The sequence below is a fragment of the Beta vulgaris genome, chromosome 6 (assembly GCF_026745355.1).
Source record: "Beta vulgaris subsp. vulgaris cultivar EL10 chromosome 6, EL10.2, whole genome shotgun sequence".
In the NCBI taxonomy this organism is placed as follows: domain Eukaryota; kingdom Viridiplantae; phylum Streptophyta; class Magnoliopsida; order Caryophyllales; family Amaranthaceae; genus Beta; species Beta vulgaris.
The window spans coordinates 6,860,269-6,882,261 of record NC_079207.1 but is presented as its reverse complement, the minus strand read 5'-3'; the positions used below and the strand labels follow the sequence as shown (position 1 = coordinate 6,882,261).

At 33.7% G+C, this 21,993-nt stretch overlaps 2 protein-coding genes and 1 pseudogene across 2 annotated transcripts; 1 reads left to right on the top strand and 2 right to left on the bottom strand.

Moving 5' to 3' along the window:
- Nucleotides 1-1,149: 1,149 nt before the first annotated feature.
- On the bottom strand, nucleotides 1,150-2,959 carry LOC104895333 (cytochrome P450 89A2). Its single transcript, XM_010681803.4, has one exon. It carries the CDS (start codon nucleotides 2,903-2,905, stop codon nucleotides 1,355-1,357), a length of 1,551 nt encoding a protein of 516 aa, XP_010680105.2. The 5' UTR covers nucleotides 2,906-2,959; the 3' UTR covers nucleotides 1,150-1,354.
- Nucleotides 2,960-11,337: 8,378 nt separating this feature from the next.
- Nucleotides 11,338-15,028, top strand: LOC125498236 (cytochrome P450 89A2-like; annotated as a pseudogene).
- Nucleotides 15,029-15,360: 332 nt separating this feature from the next.
- LOC104895335 (protein GAMETE EXPRESSED 1) lies at nucleotides 15,361-20,402 on the bottom strand. Its single transcript, XM_057396057.1, is given in 8 exon segments — nucleotides 15,361-15,919; nucleotides 15,922-15,989; nucleotides 16,428-16,575; nucleotides 16,656-16,842; nucleotides 16,924-17,050; nucleotides 18,021-18,278; nucleotides 18,280-18,606; nucleotides 19,896-20,402. Coding segments are annotated over 8 exon segments (1,797 nt in total). The 5' UTR covers nucleotides 20,372-20,402; the 3' UTR covers nucleotides 15,361-15,713.
- Nucleotides 20,403-21,993: the final 1,591 nt, after the last annotated feature.

The window sequence follows — 21,993 nt, the reverse complement described above, 5'->3', positions numbered from 1 at the left end:
ATCATTTTCCCTTTCCTTTGTTGGGAGTTATGGACCCAAAGAAATAGGAGGGTTTTTGAGTTAACACCCACACCCCCACCGCAAGTATACCTACAAAAAGCCTTCCGTGGCGCTGCTGAATTTTTGAAACATTTTCCAATACCACCGCCAACTAAATTGGCCATCCCCAACCCACCGTGGACTACCATTAGTGTCGATGCATCCTATGTTAGTCTTTCTTTACCTTCGTGTGTTGCGGGTATTCTTTATGTTTCTCCAGGTACTTGGATTACAGGTTTTCAACGTAGGCTCTATGCAAATAGCAGCCTTCATGCAGAGCTTCTGGGGGTCCTCTGGGCCCTTATGGTTGCAAATGAATATGGCGTCACCCACCCAAGTATATACACGGACTGCAAGAAGGCCGCAAGTATCCTCCAACATCAAGCGAAAGTTGACCCTATTATTGACAATGTCACTGTGTTGTGCAGGGCTCAAAGCCATTGCTTCCAAGGTTTGAAGGTCCAATATTGCCCAAGGAAGCTAAATCAAGTCGCGGATAAACTTGCTAAAGAAGGAAGGAAGGACAACTTAAATGTGAATGTAACTAGGCTTATCCCCAACCCCCCTAGTTATATTTTGAACTTATGGGACGAATTTGTACTAAGGCTTCTAGCCATTAACAATTAATCTATATTCCGCATTTCACCAAAAAAAAAAAAAAAAGAATAGTTTCAAAAGTCAAAATGAAATAACAAATAACAGAGGGACTGAGGGAGTATATGCTCAAAAAATAAAGAACCTCAAGTATCAACCACCAAAAATCCCAACATATATAGCATGTTTCCTAACAGTCACTAGCAACTTTCCTGAACAGTGTGTAAAAGCAGCAAAATCCATGATATGAGAGTATTATGATTATACTTCCTCCGTTTCATAATAAGTGAAACACTTACTATTTTAGAACGTTTCAAAATAAGTAAAATATGTCTTAAATGGAAAAAAGAAAGTTATAAAATGACAAGAATACCCATCACAAACTTGTGTGGTTTGCTTTTCTCTCCTCCTTTTGATAATGAAAAGGGTATTTTATGACTTTTTGGCTTTTGAAAGTGATGTTTATTAAATCTTGTGCCCAATCCCCATGTTTCACTTATTATGGAACGGAGGAAGTATACTAAGAGAGAGTATTATGATTATATACTAAGGACATGATAATTATTGAAAAAAAGGACAATTAAGATCAAGAATAACCACAATGCTGCAAAAATGCAAATTTCTAGTAGCTTTTCCCGTTTGACGGGTAAATTACTAGGAGCTACACAGCTAATAAGCAAGATCAACTAAGATCAGATAGTAAAATAAAGGGCTATTATATTTACTTGTGCCTAGGAGAAATATGGACATTGAGTGGATACTTCATCACAGTAGTGAATTCTTGCTTCTCAGATAAATCCACATTATCTCCATCCACAGCTTTCCATTCAAAGTTCCAGACTAGATTGGCCACATAATACTCCAAATGAAGCATGGCCAAGCCGAGTCCTGGACAAATCCGCCTGCCTGCACCGAAAGGCATCATCTTAATTTCCCGGCTTCCTGTAATATCAAATTCTTCACAGCTCCCCTCAGCAGATAAAAATCTCTCAGGCTTGAATTGCATCGGATCCTCCCACACCTCAGGATCCATATTTATATCAGCAACCATAAAATTTATGATCGCGTTCTTGGGAACTGTGTACCCACCCAACTCTGCATCATGGGTAACAGTATGTGGAAGAACAAAGTGACCTGGGGGGTGTCGCCTGAGTCCCTCTAATACTATAGCCTTCAGATAAGGCATCTTTGACAGTTCATCTTCCGCAACTTCTGCAGCTTGTTCTCCAACAACTCCTTTTATTTCCTCAAAAAGCTTAGCCTGAATTTCCGAGTACTTGACAAGATTGGCCATAATCCACTGCAGGGCTGTCGAGGTTGTATCAGTTCCAGCATTAAGAAATTCAGAACAGAAACTCACCAGTTGCTCCTCATTTAACTTTCTCTTGCTGTCCATTTCTGGGATCTCCATCATCAACAAGCTATCCACATAACAATTAACCAACCTGTTCTGAATCTGAACGTCAGGGATTTTAGCCTCCTCCAGCAGGAGCTTCCGTGCTCTAATCTTAGGAACTAATATATCTTCTTGTTTTTTCCTCATCTCAAACAACTCATTCCAACGACTTCGCAGCAGAACTCGAGTCACTGAAGGCCACAGGTTAAGTATTTGAAAGCGATTAAAAGATGTCAGTAATGTGTGCTGAATTGCTTCAATCTCTTTGATCTGAGATTCATCTAGCTTGTCTCCAAAACACATGAAAACAAGCAAGCAGAACATAGCAAACCGAAAGTGATCCATCACCTTAATAGCATTATCATGATTACTACCACTGGATTCCCTTAGACTGTTGAGGAGGATTTCGAGAGCCCAATTTCGAGCATGACAAAAATCCTTAGCCTTAGAAGGGTGCAGAATCTGAGCAGTCAGATTTCGCCTAAATAGTCGCCAATTAGGCCCATAACTTGCTGAACTTATATTGTGCTGGTTACTGCTGATAATCATAGCAGTAGGGAGTGGCTTAGGACGGTCAGCAAATACAGCCCCATCATGTACCAAGGCCTGGTGAGCTAAAGTACGGCTAGAAATAAAGATGACTGGAAATCGACCAATAGGTAACGTAACAATAGGGCCAAACTTGGAGCAGAATCGTCTGAGTGCAGCTTCCAGTTCTGTTGATGATATCCCGAGCCATTGGATGCGGCTTATGATGGGAAAACCTCGAGGTCCTGGAGGAATTTTTGACTTGGATTTTGAGCATATCAAAGTAATCAAAGGCTTAAGCACAGCAGCAAGGCATGCTGTTACAATGATCATAAACCACGCCTCCATGTAATGTTTGTTTAGCAATATGTGCTTTTTCTTGTTTATCTGTTAGAAAAAAAGATGTTTCTTCAGCCATAATATTTTGAGATGTTTACAGGACTATAACAAAAGGTATAGTATGTATAATGTATGGCATACAAGTTTCTTTAGTGATGCATCTCCATACAAACAAATGTCTTAGTCAGTGCTGATAACAGCATTGTGTATACTGCCAATGATGTTGGCCCAGGGAAAGAATATAAATCTAAAGTTCTGGTGAGAAAGAGGTAGCTTTTTTAAAGGAACTAATCAATCATACATAATTTTTGATAAGAGAACATCAACAACCACCACCACACAAAAAGGGGAGGGGGTTTACTACGTATGAAGCACGAAAACCTCTAGGACCTTATTCTTAAAATGTTCCGTTCTCAAATATAAAACTAGAGTAATGGTTAAGGTGTTATAAATCGTAACGAGTAAAATTACATTGAGCCATTTTCTTGATTAAAATAATGAATTTTATAGTCGTGACGTAATCGTAACTAACAATTTATTTTTGTGTGGGGGGAACTTTGTGTCAAACCAAAAGGCTCAAGTTTTGCTAGATGGAGGAAGCAAATGAAAAGAACTTTGAGTGAGGGTGAAAGTATCATTTTACCCTTCTAAATTAAAATTGTTATGGCTTTTATGCTTTTCCTATGACAATTATTCATCTTTTCCTACGAAAATTGGCCTCAACACTCTAAAATATAGCTATGGTACACCTAACACCACCAACTACGACTAGTAGCCTAAACACCACCAACTATGGAATGGGGGCTTTCCGTACCCTAAGGAGGCCGGTAACCTAAAATGTTGCCGAAGACGATGGATTTTTATGGTACAGAGTGCACCCCACGTCCCCACCACATAATTGGTGGTATAGAGTGCACCCCCATGTAGTTGGTAGTTTTAGGTTACTAGTTATAGTTGGTGGTGTTGGGTACACTCAAGCTATATTTCAAAGTGTTCGGCCCAATTTTGCCAGAAAAAAGCAAGAAATTAAATTTCTCGAAAGGAGCCTAATGCAATATTATCCATCAACTAACCCATACTTCCTCCCTTTTTTAAGAAAAAAGAGATAGATAGATATAAATATATTACAAGGCGTGTATAACAATGTATACACGTCACGTGACATCTATGTTCTTTCACTAGAATTGTCCAATGAATACACAAAGTCATGTCAATTAACAAAAGTAAAATTAACTTGCAACAAGATTTGAACCCGTGACCTCTTGCAATTATATATGACACTATGACCGTCTCAACGAACTTTTAATCATACTTTAAGTGACCACATTATTATATTTATACCTTTTAAATATTGAAAAAAAAATGTATATTTAATTCGTGAAACAGTACCAATCCGGAGCAACGCTCGGACATACTAATAATCATATAAAAGGAGGAATTAATATGATAAGAGAAAGATAGAGAGAACTCGTCATTGACTTGAGTAATAACATAACGATACAAGTAATATGCAACTTTATAGGAGGGAAATTAATGATGTGAGTATAAAAACGATGAATATTTAGCTTGAACTAAGTACTCATATAATTAAAGAACAACAATTTCCCTCAAACAGATGCGTCATAATAGATTAAAATCGATGGATTCAAATTAAAAACAACAAAATTTTATACTGTCTCACGTCAATCATCCACCTTAACGAGATTGCCAAACATAAGTTTTGTTATCCACAAATTTAGGAAAAACAAAAAAAAAAAACTATAATAACGAGAAGATGGACAAAGAATTAAAATTTGATATTTGTTTCAAAATAACTAAATGTAATATTAGTATAAAGGATAAGAAAAGGATGAATAAAAAAAGGTTACCTTAAAAGTTTGAAGAAATTGAGAGCAGAACAGAGTGATGAGTTCCTGGCCTTCTCGCATATAAAAGTCACATAGAATAATAAGAAGAGGAAGATTATATATATATAATTTCTTCGTTTCGTTAATATCTTATATTTTACAAATAATATATTTTATTCAATTAAAATAAAAAAAATGGTTTCTTTTAGAAGAAGTCAATAAAAGCTAAAAAAAACATTTCTTTTTTGACAAGAAAATACTTTTATTTAATTGAAAAAATAAACCTAAAAAAAGATATATATTTTCTTTGGACCCAAGCAAACAAAAGTTAGTCTGTGTAGGATCAGTATAATACTCTTTTGTTGCATTTAAAACAAAAATAAAAAAAAAGCATATATATTCAATTCAGTTAAAATAAAAATAAAAATGGTTTCTTTTTGAAGAAGTCAATAATGGCTAAAAAATACTGTACTTTTTCTTTTTTGACAAGAAACAATATTATTTAATTGAAAAAATAAACCTAAAAAAAGAGATATATTTTTTCTTTGGACCCAAGCAAAGAAAAGGTAGTGTTTGTAGAATCACGAAATAAAAGGTAGATGGATAATTGGAGCATACGTCAGGAGTTGTTTCACTTCACAAATGTACAAAGATTAAAGATGAGAATTCGATTAAATTAAATTAAATAAGATAAAAATACGCATAATAAATTGTTTAGAGGGTGACACGCATAAAAAAAAAACTTACTTGCGATGAATGAGAAGCAAAAGGGATAAGATTATGATTGGTGACACTAATTTGATTTTGTCCTATTTTCCCAAGAGATGAAATCAAAATATTTTATTAAAATGTATGGATAAAAATTATATTTCCTTTATAATAAAATAGATGTTACACTTTTAAAAACACGTTTAATGTAATATCTATTTTGTTACGGATTAAATAGTTAATTTTAGTCCCTTTGTGTAGTTGTGTTGCATCCCTTCGTCTCGTGTTTTTTTAAGGCCCTTGAAAGTGGGAGGAAGGAATCGTGTTTTTCATCCATATGAGCCACAAATGTAGTACAAAGTACAAAAAAAGGGAATGGGTATTCAAACCCGTGACCTGTCGTTCACAAACCTCAATCTTAACCATTAGGCCAAAACATCCTTGATTAGGAAGGAAGGTCGTATTATGAGATACAAACCTTGTCACTAGACTATGTGCTACTTGGTTTTCCTTTCACGTGCTTACATTTATATGTTATACTACCTCCGTTTCAAATTAAGTGTTACACTTTGACATTTTGCACTATTCACAAATTGCACTTTGACTCTCGTTTGTGATTTATACGTGAATAGAAACATAGTCATGTGGGATCTTGTTAGATTCATATTAGTATTTTTATTAATATTTACTTTTTATAATTTTTACAAATACAACACTAAAGATATAGAGAACGTATTGTGTCGGACTCGTCCGATCATAATCTTTGGTCGGACGACTTTCAGGTGGTTCCAATTTTTTTTCAGTTAGTCTTAATTTTTTTCAGGTAATCTTCATTTTGTTTTCAGGTAGTCTTCTTTTTTTTCAGTTGGTTTTTGTACTTCAGTTAGACTTACTTTGGGTTTCAGTTGGTCTTTATTCTTTTTCAGGTAGTCTTCATTTTTACACCCTGGATTAAGGCTAAGAACATGTATGATGTAATTATCAAATCCTTTTGTGTTGATTCTTGATTCTCAAATCCTTAACCTCTCATTTTGTAGATAGTTATCCACCCACCAATGAGCAACGGCAAGTAATGAGTTTATGACTATGTTTGTTACAAAATACCAACCTCAAAACAATACTTTTGTGTTGTTTTATTAAATTATCGACACATCGATCGTCCTAACAACTGCTTAGATTGGAAAAATGAAAATAATAAACATGGAATTAATATACGAAGCCAAAGAGATAAGCTTACTAAATTTCATATAGTAATTTATGAGGAAAAAAATTACTTTGTAGAAATAATATTATAAAACTAGGTCAAATTATTGGCATTATTAGAGTTCAAAATAGATAAAAAGTTGCGTACTTTTAACGCATTAACCAGTTAAGATTCCCTTCTCTATCATTACTAATACTCCCTTCGTTTTCTTTCAATGTTTTTAATTTGACTTTTTCTCTGTCTAACAAAAATCCAATTAGAGACATTAGAAGGAAATTGAAGAAGTAGCTACTTTGATAGAAAGAGCTTTGCCTACAAAAAAAAAATGATTAAAACTTCTACTCTATTCAATTTATATGTTGCAAATGTACAACTACAAGAAAATGATCAATTGAAGACCATAGACAAAAGTTGAACATTATTTTCTTACTCTTATTTTATTTTTTGAATCAAAGGATTATGTAACTCGAACATGAGTGTTGGTCACCCCTAACAAAAAAAAAAAAATTGAGTGTTGGTCTAAAAGACTAAAATAGAGTATGGTTTAAATGTCCATATCCACTAATTTTTTAAGCTAATTATCATTATTTTGACACATCATAAAACATTGGAATGTAAATACTTAGTTATCAACTTGAGTAAATGAAAGAGTACCACAAGCTATCTCGAAGATAGAAAGAATCAGAACAAGGAGGGATGAGTCCGGATTGTCTAGAATTTTAGCGAAACTCTATAAGATAGACCAATAAGCTTTGCCTTTGTCAATAGAAACCGTGTTTAGGTGTGGAACCGACCTTTTACCGACACAAATCACACAATAAAATGGAATATTTAGAGAAAAACAAAAGTTATGCAACTAAGATTCGACTACAGACAATAAACACGAGAATACTATGTTTGCATAACGACTAAAATCTTGTACTATAAGACTACGTCACAACAAGGGAATGAAAGATCGAGGCGGCTAAGTCATGTACAGTGTGAGTAATTGCAGGGCCCCCAAAATATAAGGATCGAATTCTACTTATTCGTGTAAAAAAACCTAAATCTAATTAAAGATCATTTTTTTCTAATTTTATCAAGTGTAATGTTAGATGCAAATTTAAAGAGATTAATTTCTATTTGGTATTTTTATTCTTCTCCTCTGATTCTCTAGAAAAAAACCTCATTAATAACTCTTTCGTCTCTTCCTATAACCTGTGTTGTATTAAAAATGTGATTTGTGTACTATATGGTTTCTAAAATACATGTTTATGAGTTTTAAGAAAAAGGTAGAACTAAATCGCAGGTTAAGTTCTATTGGCTATAAGTAAGTTATGTTTTATGTTTTATGTTTTCACTAAAGTAGGCGTATAAGTTATTTCAAGCACATGTAAGTTATAAATGGATTTGATTCTAGAGTGAGATTAAATTCTTTCAGCTTGTGTTGTTTTTCTTTCATTTGGTCTTCTGTATTCTTTCAGTTGGTGTGTAAATTCTTTCAGCTTGTGTTATTTTTCTTTCATTTGGTATTCTGTGTTCTTTCAGTTGGTGTGTAAATTCTTTCAGCTTGTGTTGTTTTTCTTTCATTTAGTCTTCAGCGTTCTTTTAGTTGGTGTGTAAATTATTTCAACTTGTGTTTTTTTTCTTTCATATGGTCTCTGTGTCTGACGTCCAACGAGAATGGTTTGTCAGACGAGTCTGACACGATACTATCTCTTACTTAAAATCATCCCGTTTTCACCAAACATTCCCAACTTTATTGTTTCCGAGGTGGACGAGGCAAAAAAATTGTTGGTTTTTGCAGCTTGCTCGTGGGGCTTGCGAGGTGTGGGGTTGTAGGGTAAGGGAAAGTGGGGCTGCTGGTGGGTGGTTGTGGCAATGAGGGTGGTGGCAGGAAGTGGATGGTGGTAAGAGATGGTGATTTAGGAAAAAATAAAGAAAAACTTATAAATGTAATTTCAATTTTTTTGGGTCAATTTTAAGTAATTTTAAAGTGATGAATAAAATTTTAAGTAATTTTGAAGTGATGAATAAAAAATCAATTTGTAAAGACATCTCATAATAAGTTACATTTCATGAAAAACTTATTATAATATTCTGACTTTCACACTTATTAACAAATAACTTTGAGTTGATATCTTTTATTATTTATTAGTAAATATTTATTTTTAATCCTCATTTTATATTACTGTCACTATATATATATATATATATATATATAGTGACAGTAATATAAAATGAGGATTAAAAATAAATATTCTTAATTACCTAATGCGAGAAAAACAAGAACTGCAAAAACATTGATTTTCTGGGGCTTGGCTACCATTTTTATATAAAATTACTTGTAATGTATGTGCAAAATATCAAAGTAAAAGTTTTGTACTGGTTTTATTGAAGATATATAGAGATGCCCTTTGAAACCCTACTTATACTAGTTTTCCTCCCACCCAATGGACAAATAATGCCACTAATAATACTGTATTATATAGAAGTACTTGTATTATCTTGCATCTCCATTAATATTTATTCTATTATGTCAAAGTCAATGTTGTTTTTAAAAGGGAAAGTCAATGTTTTTAATTATATAATACTACTTGTTTCTGCTAAGAAATTGAGGGTGATCACAAGTGTTGATGTATGTTGAGAAACTTGATATGGGCCCCAAGAAGGTACGCCTGAGCTCCGTTATCCGTACATCGTAATCCTGCAAAAGGTAAGGTTAGCCTACCCCGGGGGTGGTCCCGGGATCGCCCCTCCGACGCTCAAGTCAGTAAATGATTGAGGTAGAGAGAGAAAGGGATCAATGTAGAGAGAGATGTTCTGGGTTTGACAGCTTAGAATCGCTTACCTTTGTCTGGTGAGACAACCCCTATTTATAGAGGAGAGGAGCCCCAATAAATGAGGGTATTTTGGTCAGCTCCAGCTAGTGGAGGATTTGCTTCCCTAGATGCAGGGACATTTTAGTAACTTTATCCTAGGTGGGCTGGTCCAAGAAATGAGCCCAAACACTACTATATGCTACATTATTTTCCCGAACCAGTTTTTTTGACCTCCACAATTATCTCCATGCTACATTTAACATTATTTATGAAAAAATTATCTCATCCAACTCATCTCATGTAAGCACTCTTTTCTCTTAGATACTATATGTCTATATTTGCTCTCTTAATTACATCATACATGTTCTTAGCCTTAATCCAGGGTGTAAAAATGAAGACTACCTGAAAAAGAATAAAGACCAACTGAAACCCAAAGTAAGTCTAACTGAAGTACAAAAACCAACTGAAAAAAAAGAAGACTACCTGAAAACAAAATGAAGATTACCTGAAAAAAAATTAAGACTAACTGAAAAAAAATTGGAACCACCTGAAAGTCGTCCGACCAAAGATTATGATCGGACGAGTCCGACACAATACGTTCTCTATATCTTTAGTGTTGTATTTGTAAAAATTATAAAAAGTAAATATTAATAAAAATACTAATATGAATCTAACAAGATCCCACATGACTATGTTTCTATTCACGTATAAATCACAAACGAGAGTCAAAGTGCAATTTGTGAATAGTGCAAAATGTCAAAGTGTAACACTTAATTTGAAACGGAGGTAGTATAACATATAAATGTAAGCACGTGAAAGGAAAACCAAGTAGCACATAGTCTAGTGACAAGGTTTGTATCTCATAATACGACCTTCCTTCCTAATCAAGGATGTTTTGGCCTAATGGTTAAGATTGAGGTGTTGTGAACGACAGGTCACGGGTTTGAATACCCATTCCCTTTTTTTGTACTTTGTACTACATTTGTGGCTCATATGGATGAAAAACACGATTCCTTCCTCCCACTTTCAAGGGCCTTAAAAAAACACGAGACGAAGGGATGCAACACAACTACACAAAGGGACTAAAATTAACTATTTAATCCGTAACAAAATAGATATTACATTAAACGTGTTTTTAAAAGTGTAACATCTATTTTATTATAAAGGAAATATAATTTTTATCCATACATTTTAATAAAATATTTTGATTTCATCTCTTGGGAAAATAGGACAAAATCAAATTAGTGTCACCAATCATAATCTTATCCCTTTTGCTTCTCATTCATCGCAAGTAAGTTTTTTTTTTATGCGTGTCACCCTCTAAACAATTTATTATGCGTATTTTTATCTTATTTAATTTAATTTAATCGAATTCTCATCTTTAATCTTTGTACATTTGTGAAGTGAAACAACTCCTGACGTATGCTCCAATTATCCATCTACCTTTTATTTCGTGATTCTACAAACACTACCTTTTCTTTGCTTGGGTCCAAAGAAAAAATATATCTCTTTTTTTAGGTTTATTTTTTCAATTAAATAATATTGTTTCTTGTCAAAAAAGAAAAAAGTACAGTATTTTTTAGCCATTATTGACTTCTTCAAAAAGAAACCATTTTATTTTTATTTTAACTGAATTGAATATATATGCTTTTTTTTTATTTTTGTTTTAAATGCAACAAAAGAGTATTATACTGATCCTACACAGACTAACTTTTGTTTGCTGGTCCAAAGAAAATATATATCTTTTTTTAGGTTTATTTTTTCAATTAAATAAAAGTATTTTCTTGTCAAAAAAGAAATGTTTTTTTTAGCTTTTATTGACTTCTTCTAAAAGAAACCATTTTTTTTATTTTAATTGAATAAAATATATTATTTGTAAAATATAAGATATTTTTTTTATTGCATATAAAACGAAACGAAGAAATTATATATATATAATCTTCCTCTTCTTATTATTCTATGTGACTTTTATATGCGAGAAGGCCAGGAACTCATCACTCTGTTCTGCTCTCAATTTCTTCAAACTTTTAAGGTAACCTTTTTTTATTCATCCTTTTCTTATCCTTTATACTAATATTACATTTAGTTATTTTGAAACAAATATCAAATTTTAATTCTTTGTCCATCTTCTCGTTATTATAGTTTTTTTTTTTGTTTTTCCTAAATTTGTGGATAACAAAACTTATGTTTGGCAATCTCGTTAAGGTGGATGATTGACGTGAGACAGTATAAAATTTTTTGTTTTTAATTTGAATCCATCGATTTTAATCTATTATGACGCATCTGTTTGAGGGAAATGTTGTTCTTTAATTATATGAGTACTTAGTTCAAGCTAAATATTCATCGTTTTTATACTCACATCATTAATTTCCCTCCTATAAAGTTGCATATTACTTGTATCGTTATGTTATTACTCAAGTCAATGACGAGTTCTCTCTATCTTTCTCTTATCATATTAATTCCTCCTTTTATATGATTATTAGTATGTCCGAGCGTTGCTCCGGATTGGTACTGTTTCACGAATTAAATATACATTTTTTTTTCAATATTTAAAAGGTATAAATATAATAATGTGGTCACTTAAAGTATGATTAAAAGTTCGTTGAGACGGTCATAGTGTCATATATAATTGCAAGAGGTCACGGGTTCAAATCTTGTTGCAAGTTAATTTTACTTTTGTTAATTGACATGACTTTGTGTATTCATTGGACAATTCTAGTGAAAGAACATAGATGTCACGTGACGTGTATACATTGTTATACACGCCTTGTAATATATTTATATCTATATATCTATCTATCTCTTTTTTCTTAAAAAAGGGAGGAAGTATGGGTTAGTTGATGGATAATATTGCATTAGGCTCCTTTCGAGAAATTTAATTTCTTGCTTTTTTCTGGCAAAATTGGGCCGAACACTTTGAAATATAGCTTGAGTGTACCCAACACCACCAACTATAACTAGTAACCTAAAACTACCAACTACATGGGGGTGCACTCTATACCACCAATTATGTGGTGGGGACGTGGGGTGCACTCTGTACCATAAAAATCCATCGTCTTCGGCAACATTTTAGGTTACCGGCCTCCTTAGGGTACGGAAAGCCCCCATTCCATAGTTGGTGGTGTTTAGGCTACTAGTCGTAGTTGGTGGTGTTAGGTGTACCATAGCTATATTTTAGAGTGTTGAGGCCAATTTTCGTAGGAAAAGATGAATAATTGTCATAGGAAAAGCATAAAAGCCATAACAATTTTAATTTAGAAGGGTAAAATGATACTTTCACCCTCACTCAAAGTTCTTTTCATTTGCTTCCTCCATCTAGCAAAACTTGAGCCTTTTGGTTTGACACAAAGTTCCCCCCACACAAAAATAAATTGTTAGTTACGATTACGTCACGACTATAAAATTCATTATTTTAATCAAGAAAATGGCTCAATGTAATTTTACTCGTTACGATTTATAACACCTTAACCATTACTCTAGTTTTATATTTGAGAACGGAACATTTTAAGAATAAGGTCCTAGAGGTTTTCGTGCTTCATACGTAGTAAACCCCCTCCCCTTTTTGTGTGGTGGTGGTTGTTGATGTTCTCTTATCAAAAATTATGTATGATTGATTAGTTCCTTTAAAAAAGCTACCTCTTTCTCACCAGAACTTTAGATTTATATTCTTTCCCTGGGCCAACATCATTGGCAGTATACACAATGCTGTTATCAGCACTGACTAAGACATTTGTTTGTATGGAGATGCATCACTAAAGAAACTTGTATGCCATACATTATACATACTATACCTTTTGTTATAGTCCTGTAAACATCTCAAAATATTATGGCTGAAGAAACATCTTTTTTTCTAACAGATAAAACAAGAAAAAGCACATATTGCTAAACAAACATTACATGGAGGCGTGGTTTATGATCATTGTAACAGCATGCCTTGCTGCTGTGCTTAAGCCTTTGATTACTTTGATATGCTCAAAATCCAAGTCAAAAATTCCTCCAGGACCTCGAGGTTTTCCCATCATAAGCCGCATCCAATGGCTCGGGATATCATCAACAGAACTGGAAGCTGCACTCAGACGATTCTGCTCCAAGTTTGGCCCTATTGTTACGTTACCTATTGGTCGATTTCCAGTCATCTTTATTTCTAGCCGTACTTTAGCTCACCAGGCCTTGGTACATGATGGGGCTGTATTTGCTGACCGTCCTAAGCCACTCCCTACTGCTATGATTATCAGCAGTAACCAGCACAATATAAGTTCAGCAAGTTATGGGCCTAATTGGCGACTATTTAGGCGAAATCTGACTGCTCAGATTCTGCACCCTTCTAAGGCTAAGGATTTTTGTCATGCTCGAAATTGGGCTCTCGAAATCCTCCTCAACAGTCTAAGGGAATCCAGTGGTAGTAATCATGATAATGCTATTAAGGTGATGGATCACTTTCGGTTTGCTATGTTCTGCTTGCTTGTTTTCATGTGTTTTGGAGACAAGCTAGATGAATCTCAGATCAAAGAGATTGAAGCAATTCAGCACACATTACTGACATCTTTTAATCGCTTTCAAATACTTAACCTGTGGCCTTCAGTGACTCGAGTTCTGCTGCGAAGTCGTTGGAATGAGTTGTTGAGATGAGGAAAAAACAAGAAATATATTAGTTCCTAAGATTAGAGCACGGAAGCTCCTGCTGGAGGAGGCTAAAATCCCTGACGTTCAGATTCAAACAGGTTGGTTAATTGTTATGTGGATAGCTTGTTGATGATGGAGATCCCAGAAATGGACAGCAAGAGAAAGTTAAATGAGGAGACAACTGGTGAGTTTCTGTTCTGAATTTCTTAATGCTGGAACTGATACAACCTCGACAGCCTGCAGTGGATTATGGCCAATCTTGTCAAGTACTCGGAAATTCAGGCTAAGCTTTTTGAGGAAATAAAAGGAGTTGTTGGAAACAAGCTGCAGAAGTTGCGGAAGATGAACTGTCAAAGATGCCTTATCTGAAGGCTATAGTATTAGAGGGACTCAGGCGACACCCCCAGGTCACTTTGTTCTTCCACATACTGTTCCCATGATGCAGAGTTGGGTGGGTACACAGTTCCCAAGAACGCGATCATAAATTTTATGGTTGCTGATATAAATATGGATCCTGAGGTGTGGGAGGATCCGATGCAATTCAAGCCTGAGAGATTTTATCTGCTGAGGGGAGCTGTGAAGAATTTGATATTACAGGAAGCCGGGAAATTAAGATGATGCCTTTCGGTGCAGGCAGGCGGATTTGTCCAGGACTCGGCTTGGCCATGCTTCATTTGGAGTATTATGTGGCCAATCTAGTCTGGAACTTTGAATGGAAAGCTGTGGATGGAGATAATGTGGATTTATCTGAGAAGCAAGAATTCACTACTGTGATGAAGTATCCACTCAATGTCCAATTTCTCCTAGCACAAGTAAATATAATAGCCCTTTATTTTACTATCTGATCTTAGTTGATCTTGCTTATTAGCTGTTAGCTCCTAGTAATTTACCCGTCAAACGGGAAAAGCTACTAGAAATTTGCATTTTGCAGCATTGTGGTTATTCTTGATCTTAATTGCCTTTTTTTCAATAATTATCATGTCCTTAGTATAATCATAATACTCTCTCTTAGTATACTTCCTCCGTTCCATAATAAGTGAAACATGGGATTGGGCACAAGATTAATAAACATCACTTTCAAAAGCCAAAAATCAAAATACCCTTTTCATTATCAAAAGGAGGAGAGAAAAGCAAACCACACAAGTTTGTGATGGGTATTCTTGTCATTTATAACTTTCTTTTTTCCATTTAAGACATATTTCACTTATTTTGAAACGTTCTAAAATAGTAAGTGTTTCACTTATTATGAAACGGAGGAAGTATAATCATAATACTCTCATATCATGGATTTTGCTGCTGTTACACACTGTTCAGGAAAGTTGCTAGTGACTGCTAGGAAACATGCTATATATGTTGGGATTTTTGGTTGTTGATACTTGAGGTTCTTTATTTTTTGAGCATATACTCCCTCAGTCCCTCTGTTATTTGTTATTTCATTTTGACTTTTGAAACTATTCACATACCGCACTTTGATTATATACATGTATAGCTTTTCTCATGTTTGAAAACGTTATTTTTTTGCCTACTTGCTGCATCTATTTCAAGCATCAAACACTACTTGTTAAACACATCTCTAAATTGAGATCATCATACATCCTAATAGTTTAACAATACAAGTCCATTACATAACAAAATCATCGTTTCATATTCTTGCGATGCCTGAGATTGTACTTTCTTCCATCACTAATCACAATAGAGTTTTGAGACTTTCCTTCATCTTCAACTGGTGATTTATAGTCTGGATCTTCAGTAATGCTTAAATCTTCAGGCAATTCAGTCTCCACCCATGATAGCCAATCAACTTCACTATCCACTTCCTCATCATCTGAAGAAATAGTTTTACTTTTTGAATGTTGTTTACCTTGTCTATCAAAGTTGCTAGCATCTTATGATTGAGTGCTTCATAGTCCCTGCAAAATCCCAATAGATGAATTCATCTGAACGATACGCTATAGCAACTCAAAAGAGACTTGGGATCGGATGAAAAGTCGCCTAGAATGAAGGTGCATAAATTTTGAACACCATGTACTTTTTTTTTTTTGTATGGTAGACTAAATAAGTTTCAATATGAAATCCTAACTCAAAGAAGGTACCAGTAATCTGAGATTAGTATAACAAAAAATGATGTATCCATATGTCTAGTTTTATGTACATGCATTGCATTCGTACTCGTGATTTTAAGTGACTTCTAATCTTGTTTTTATAGTAGTATGCTCTCTGCCCCAAATTTTTCGGCTGCATCAGTTACATGGGTGTATGTGGTTCTAGCATAATTGTGACTCGTGAGAGGGTTGTATTGCTACGCGGTGTAACTGATGCAAGACAATTTTTGCTTGTTTTCTGCATACCTGTAAGTAACGAACGAGTATAGAAGCTGGATCACAGAATGAACACCAAGAAGTGACTTCACTATGGTTCTAAGTCGAGTTTTCTGTTCAGTTTCGATAGTTGTAAACTGCAGTATTCCACACTCTATTGCAAATGCAATACATAGACCTGAAAAATATGTGAGATGTTAAAGTAAATAATCAAACCATGTATATATATACATACTGAAAATCGTAAGTATTACATACCTATGTAAAGACTACATCTTACAGAGTAAGTTTGTTTTGTGCTGGTGAACATGTAAAGGACAACGATTAGAAGGGAGTAAATAAAGAAAGCTTTAATAAGCCTTGACTCAAGCAACATGGCATTGTGGAGAGCAAAGAGCTTATCAATGGCAGTAAACATATTTGCTTGTTTCGTCTCGAAAGTTTCCTACGAAATTCAGAACCAGATTATTTCAGTTGATAAACTTTTGAATATTATCTTTCACTTGAGGTCATCAATATATAAAACCTGAGCTTTTAACATTGATCTTGAATTGCTAGCCAAAAGATTGTGAGCCTGCAGTAGCTGTTCCTGTTGCTCCTTAAGTTCTTCGTGTTGTCCATGTGCAAATCCTACTATTTGCTGTAAACTGTCCCTGGTGGAAAAAATGCAGAATTCAGTAAGTTCTACAGACAAAGTAATCAAAAACTAGGCATTATTATTTTCAAAATTATAAGCACAAAAAGAGTCTGATCAGTAAACATCAGTGATCACACAAGACAGTAAGCAATAATCAGTAATCCCAACCCTCCTAGTTACTGTCTGGAGTATTATCTTGCGGATTGTATTAATGGCCTCGAAGTGGCTCATCAGACTGAACCATATGTAACTGGCCTTTAAATTTTATTGAAGTACCACTATCCGAAAATTATATCTTGTGCATCATGCTCCTGAAAGCATATACAATTCAAAGTAAAAGAATATAGAGTTAAGAAAATTTCATCCACAAAATAACATGTATCACAAAACAGAATAGTGTAACAAAAGAACATACTTATAGAAGAACATCTGAACATGCAGGTATAATCTAGGTGTATGTAGAAAACGGTTTAATCCACACAATGGAAAATAGTTAAGTTGTAAAAATCAGTATCAATAAGCAAAAGTGGCAGTAAATGTCAAAGAGAAAATAATAAAAACTTGTGTTACAAAAAAATAATCTTAAGAGTCGCTTTTTAGGAGAAATTCACAAGAGACGGTCCAACTATTACCCATTTTTTTTTATAGGTCCCAACTATAGATTATTCTTTGCAGGTCTCAAGTTTACCATATTGTGATTTTTATAAGTCCCGAATTACTTATAAACGGTTTAAAAGGTAAAATTTTTAAATGTTGGCCCTGTTTTATAAGTCTTTGTCACTTGCTGAAAGTGTTCGAAGATGGTAAACATTTAAAAATCTTACCTTCTAAACCGGTTATAAATAACTCAGGTTCTACGAAAATCACAAGATAGTAAACCTGGGACCTGTAGGGAATAATTCATAGTTGGGACTTAAAAAAGAAAATGGGTAATACCGTAATGTTGAACTCTCTCTTGTGAATTTTTCCCACCGCTTTTTTTTTACCTGCTTTCTTGTAGAGCTTTAGACTGAAAGTCAGTAAGAAACTGAAGACCCTGAAGTGCCTCAGACTGACTAGCAAGAAGTTGATGCTGCTTCTCTATTGAAATTCCAGCCATATCAGCAATATCATCAGTTTTTCCTTGAAGATTTTGCAACTTTAAAGACAAAGTTTCTCCAACTCTAGTAACTTCCTTTTCAACTTCAGTTGCTTTCTTTTGCAATACTTCAATTTCTTGTCTTAAATCACTGTAGATTCTTCTACTTTACAATACTTTCTTCCATTTTCTCCTTCATTAAATGTTGTCCTTCTAATAACTCTCCTTGTGATAAGGCAATACCCTTAGCTTGCTCATTAAGCTCTTTTGAGTGCTTCATTACAATGCCTATGTCATTTAACATGTTCCTCAAATTTTCTCCCACTTTTTGTGTTTGTTCATCAATGGATATTATTGATTCTTGTATTTGGTTTGAGTTATGTAGAAGAGTATCTGATTTTTCTTCAATGGTTTGTAATTTTTCTTCTGTAGATAATGCTGAATCTTTCAAGTTATTCACCAAACTTTCAACTTGAACCTTAAAAGCCTTTGACCTACCAAAAGAAATGGGGGAAAATTCACTCTTATTGCTTCACTAAAAACACAAGGCGTTAGTAGGAAATTTCAGAACAGCATTTAGCAAATGAATACATTTTAGTTGATTCACTAAAAATATGCTTCAAAAGAAAAATGTACAAGCAAAGAAAATAAGTTGGTCAATTCATTCACATAATATAAGTTGAGGATCAATGCACAACTATAATTGATTTTAATTCAATAGTGGCCAAACAATTATATATATATATTATATATATATAATATATATATATATTATAATATATATATAGAAGTGAGTTCATATGAGAATGCATACTTACATGAGAAATGAGAATGATATTTACGCGTTATAACTTTTATGAATAAGTGATGTAACTCTAATGAAAAAGTGATGTAACTCCAAAAAAAAGTATATTAGAAACAAAAATTCAAAATTCAAACTTTTTTTTTTTGGCTCCAAATTTTTTTAGGTGGGTATAACTCTAATGAACAAGTGTTGTAACTCTAATCCAATCGTGTGGTTGAGATACATTCTCATTTCTCATGTAAGGAGCATTCTCATATGATCTTACCTCTATATATATTATATATATATATATATATAGACAAATCAATTCAAAAGGTATGGTCGTATTGACAAGCTAAGAACAAAACATTACACTCTCGTTTTCTAAGAGTGGTTCGAGTTTGATTAGTCTCTCACTCTCTTGACAATCAACACATGCACAACTTTTACCATTAATACCTTTAACGCACGTTCTATTAGTAAACATGAAAGTTGTTTTCTTGACAAACAAACCCAGATAGTTTTTTTTGATCCATATGAGCCACGAAAGCAATACAAAGTACAAAGAAGAGGGGGGGGGGATTAATCTCGTTTTTTGAGAGTGCGTGGTTCGAGTTTGATTAGTCTCACACACTCTTGACAATCAACACACAACTTTTACCATTAATACCTTTAACGCACATTCTATTAGTAAACATAAAAGTTGTTTTCTTGATGAAACAAACCCAATAGAACAATGCTAATAGATTGGAGGCAGTATATTATATGTTACTCAGACACAAATTGAGTGTCTACTCGGATATGGGTGTTTAAGTGTACGACTCGACTATTTTGTAGAAAAAAGTCAAGTTTTTAATTTAAAATGAAGTATCCAAGTAAAGTATCGTGTATTCGTGTCAGACATGACAACGACACGACACCCCATTTTGAAGGCAAATGAAGGTGTCGGAGTAACACTGATGAGTATATTAACTTGTAATGGAAGGAATATAACTTAACTGTAATTGGTGGCAAATAGAGTTAGTCTCAAGGTAAAACTCCAAGTAAGTCTTGTGATCATCATTGTTCAACTTTCGAAGACAATCTACCATGGCAGTTTTCATACTACAAGGAGGAAAAGAATTTCTCCCTGAATCTCTTTGAAAACAATCACTAAGAAGCCAAGCAAGTCTACTTCTCTTTTCCTCTTCAGCAAAAATCTCTGTACATGAAGAAAATAAACTCTTATATGCATAAAACCAACATGGATTCGATCCTTCCAACTTCATTTTCGCATTTTCGAGTAATTCAACAGCGTTAGGATCATTCAAAGCTTCCATAGAAAACTCAGCAACTAAACCATCTATACTTGCTGTATTATGCTTTGAATTTTGGTGCTTATCAGAAGAAGAAAACCAGTTCCATGAAAATGAATGAACTTTTGTTGAAAGTGTTAGATATAATAGTGGAAACAAGATAAAAGTATGATTTCCCATCTTCGATTTTGTGGATGAAGATCACTTCACAATCTGTATGTAAAGACTGATGATTCCTGCATATATATGCAAAGTATATGATGATCTAAAATTAGTAAGCATTTATAGTATACATTGCATAAGTTTCATTCTTACCAAATGTTACATGATCATATGCATTTCATTTGCTGCTTGTGTCTATATTATCTCAACAAAGCAATAACTTTTAATATTGACATTAAAAACCTCCGTTAAAAAAACTATCCAAAGATTTATTGTGTCCAATTGTCCATGTTTAATTCAACTTATTTTGACGTATTCAGCAAAATAAATGCAAGCTTTTAGTTTTTTATTCTTCTGTCTTCTCTAACCTCACAATAATCTTTATGTCACTAAGTTTTTCGAGTTGACGGAGAGTTTGACTACATACAAGGTTGTCGAAATCCCATCCTAAAACCAATTGGCGATAAGCGGAGTAACCCATCAATCTATATGTCCGTCATTCTTTTTCTAATTCTTCAATGTCGGAGAACTGAGCCTAATTAACTCACATGTGAATTATTTTCTTAACAATAAGCTACTTAAGTATACAAGTGATCTAGGATTAGACAAACTATTGAACAACATCAAAGCAAAGCGAAAAAATCAGTAAACAATTTGGTACTTGTTTTTAACTTGTAAAGTTAATTGCGCAGTTGCAAAAATGCAAAAAATATTCATATTTTCGCGGGTGTTAAAATCAAAAGACTTCTAAAAAAGGTATACATATACTTCCCCGTTTAAAAATAATTGCACTATTTCAATATTCTCACGCTTGTCAATGTATGTTTTCAACCATTAATATCTTGATTATCAATAAGTGAAAATTATAAAAAGTTGATACTAAAAGAAATATATGTTCAGACGCATTTAGATCCTACGTGATCATATTTTTTCTATAATATAAATCATCAAAAACAATCAAAGTGTAACATGCGAATAGTAAATGCTATAGAAACGGTGCAACTATTTCTAAACGGAGATTCATATATAATGCCAAAAAAAAAACTGCCATACAAAAGAAAAACTAAGGGACAAAAAGAAGTAAGAAGATATTGCTTGATGCTAATTACCTGATTATGATGTAGTAGAATATAGATGTGAAGAATGGTTGATCAGTTTTCGTCTTCTTACTCTTTCTCTCTTCTTTTTTTAATAAATAAATTATTTTGTGAATATGACTAAGAGATTTGTGAACAGACGCAAGGCTTATTGGCGGGAAAGAGAAACAGAAAAATCGACGGTTACTTTGTGTTCTCTTTTCTCTTTCTCATGTAAATATTTACTTTTGCAAAATCTGAAATGGGAAATTTACCCTCTTTTCAATAACCCAAAAATAAAATTCTCGATGGTATTAAACCTAAGTTTTTAGTTTTCTCTATTTGGTAACAGAATTTATTTCTAATAAGAGCAATTTATTTAAAAAAACTTTTTCTAAACAATACATTTTTCTAGCACTGACCTCATTTATGGTACGGACTGCACCCATGTCCGTACTTTGTGGTGTTCAGACTATTAGTTGTAGTTGGGACCGTTTGTTACAACCGTGCTATACTTCAAGGTGTTGATGCAAATTTTATCTTTTATAATACAGTAGGTAACTA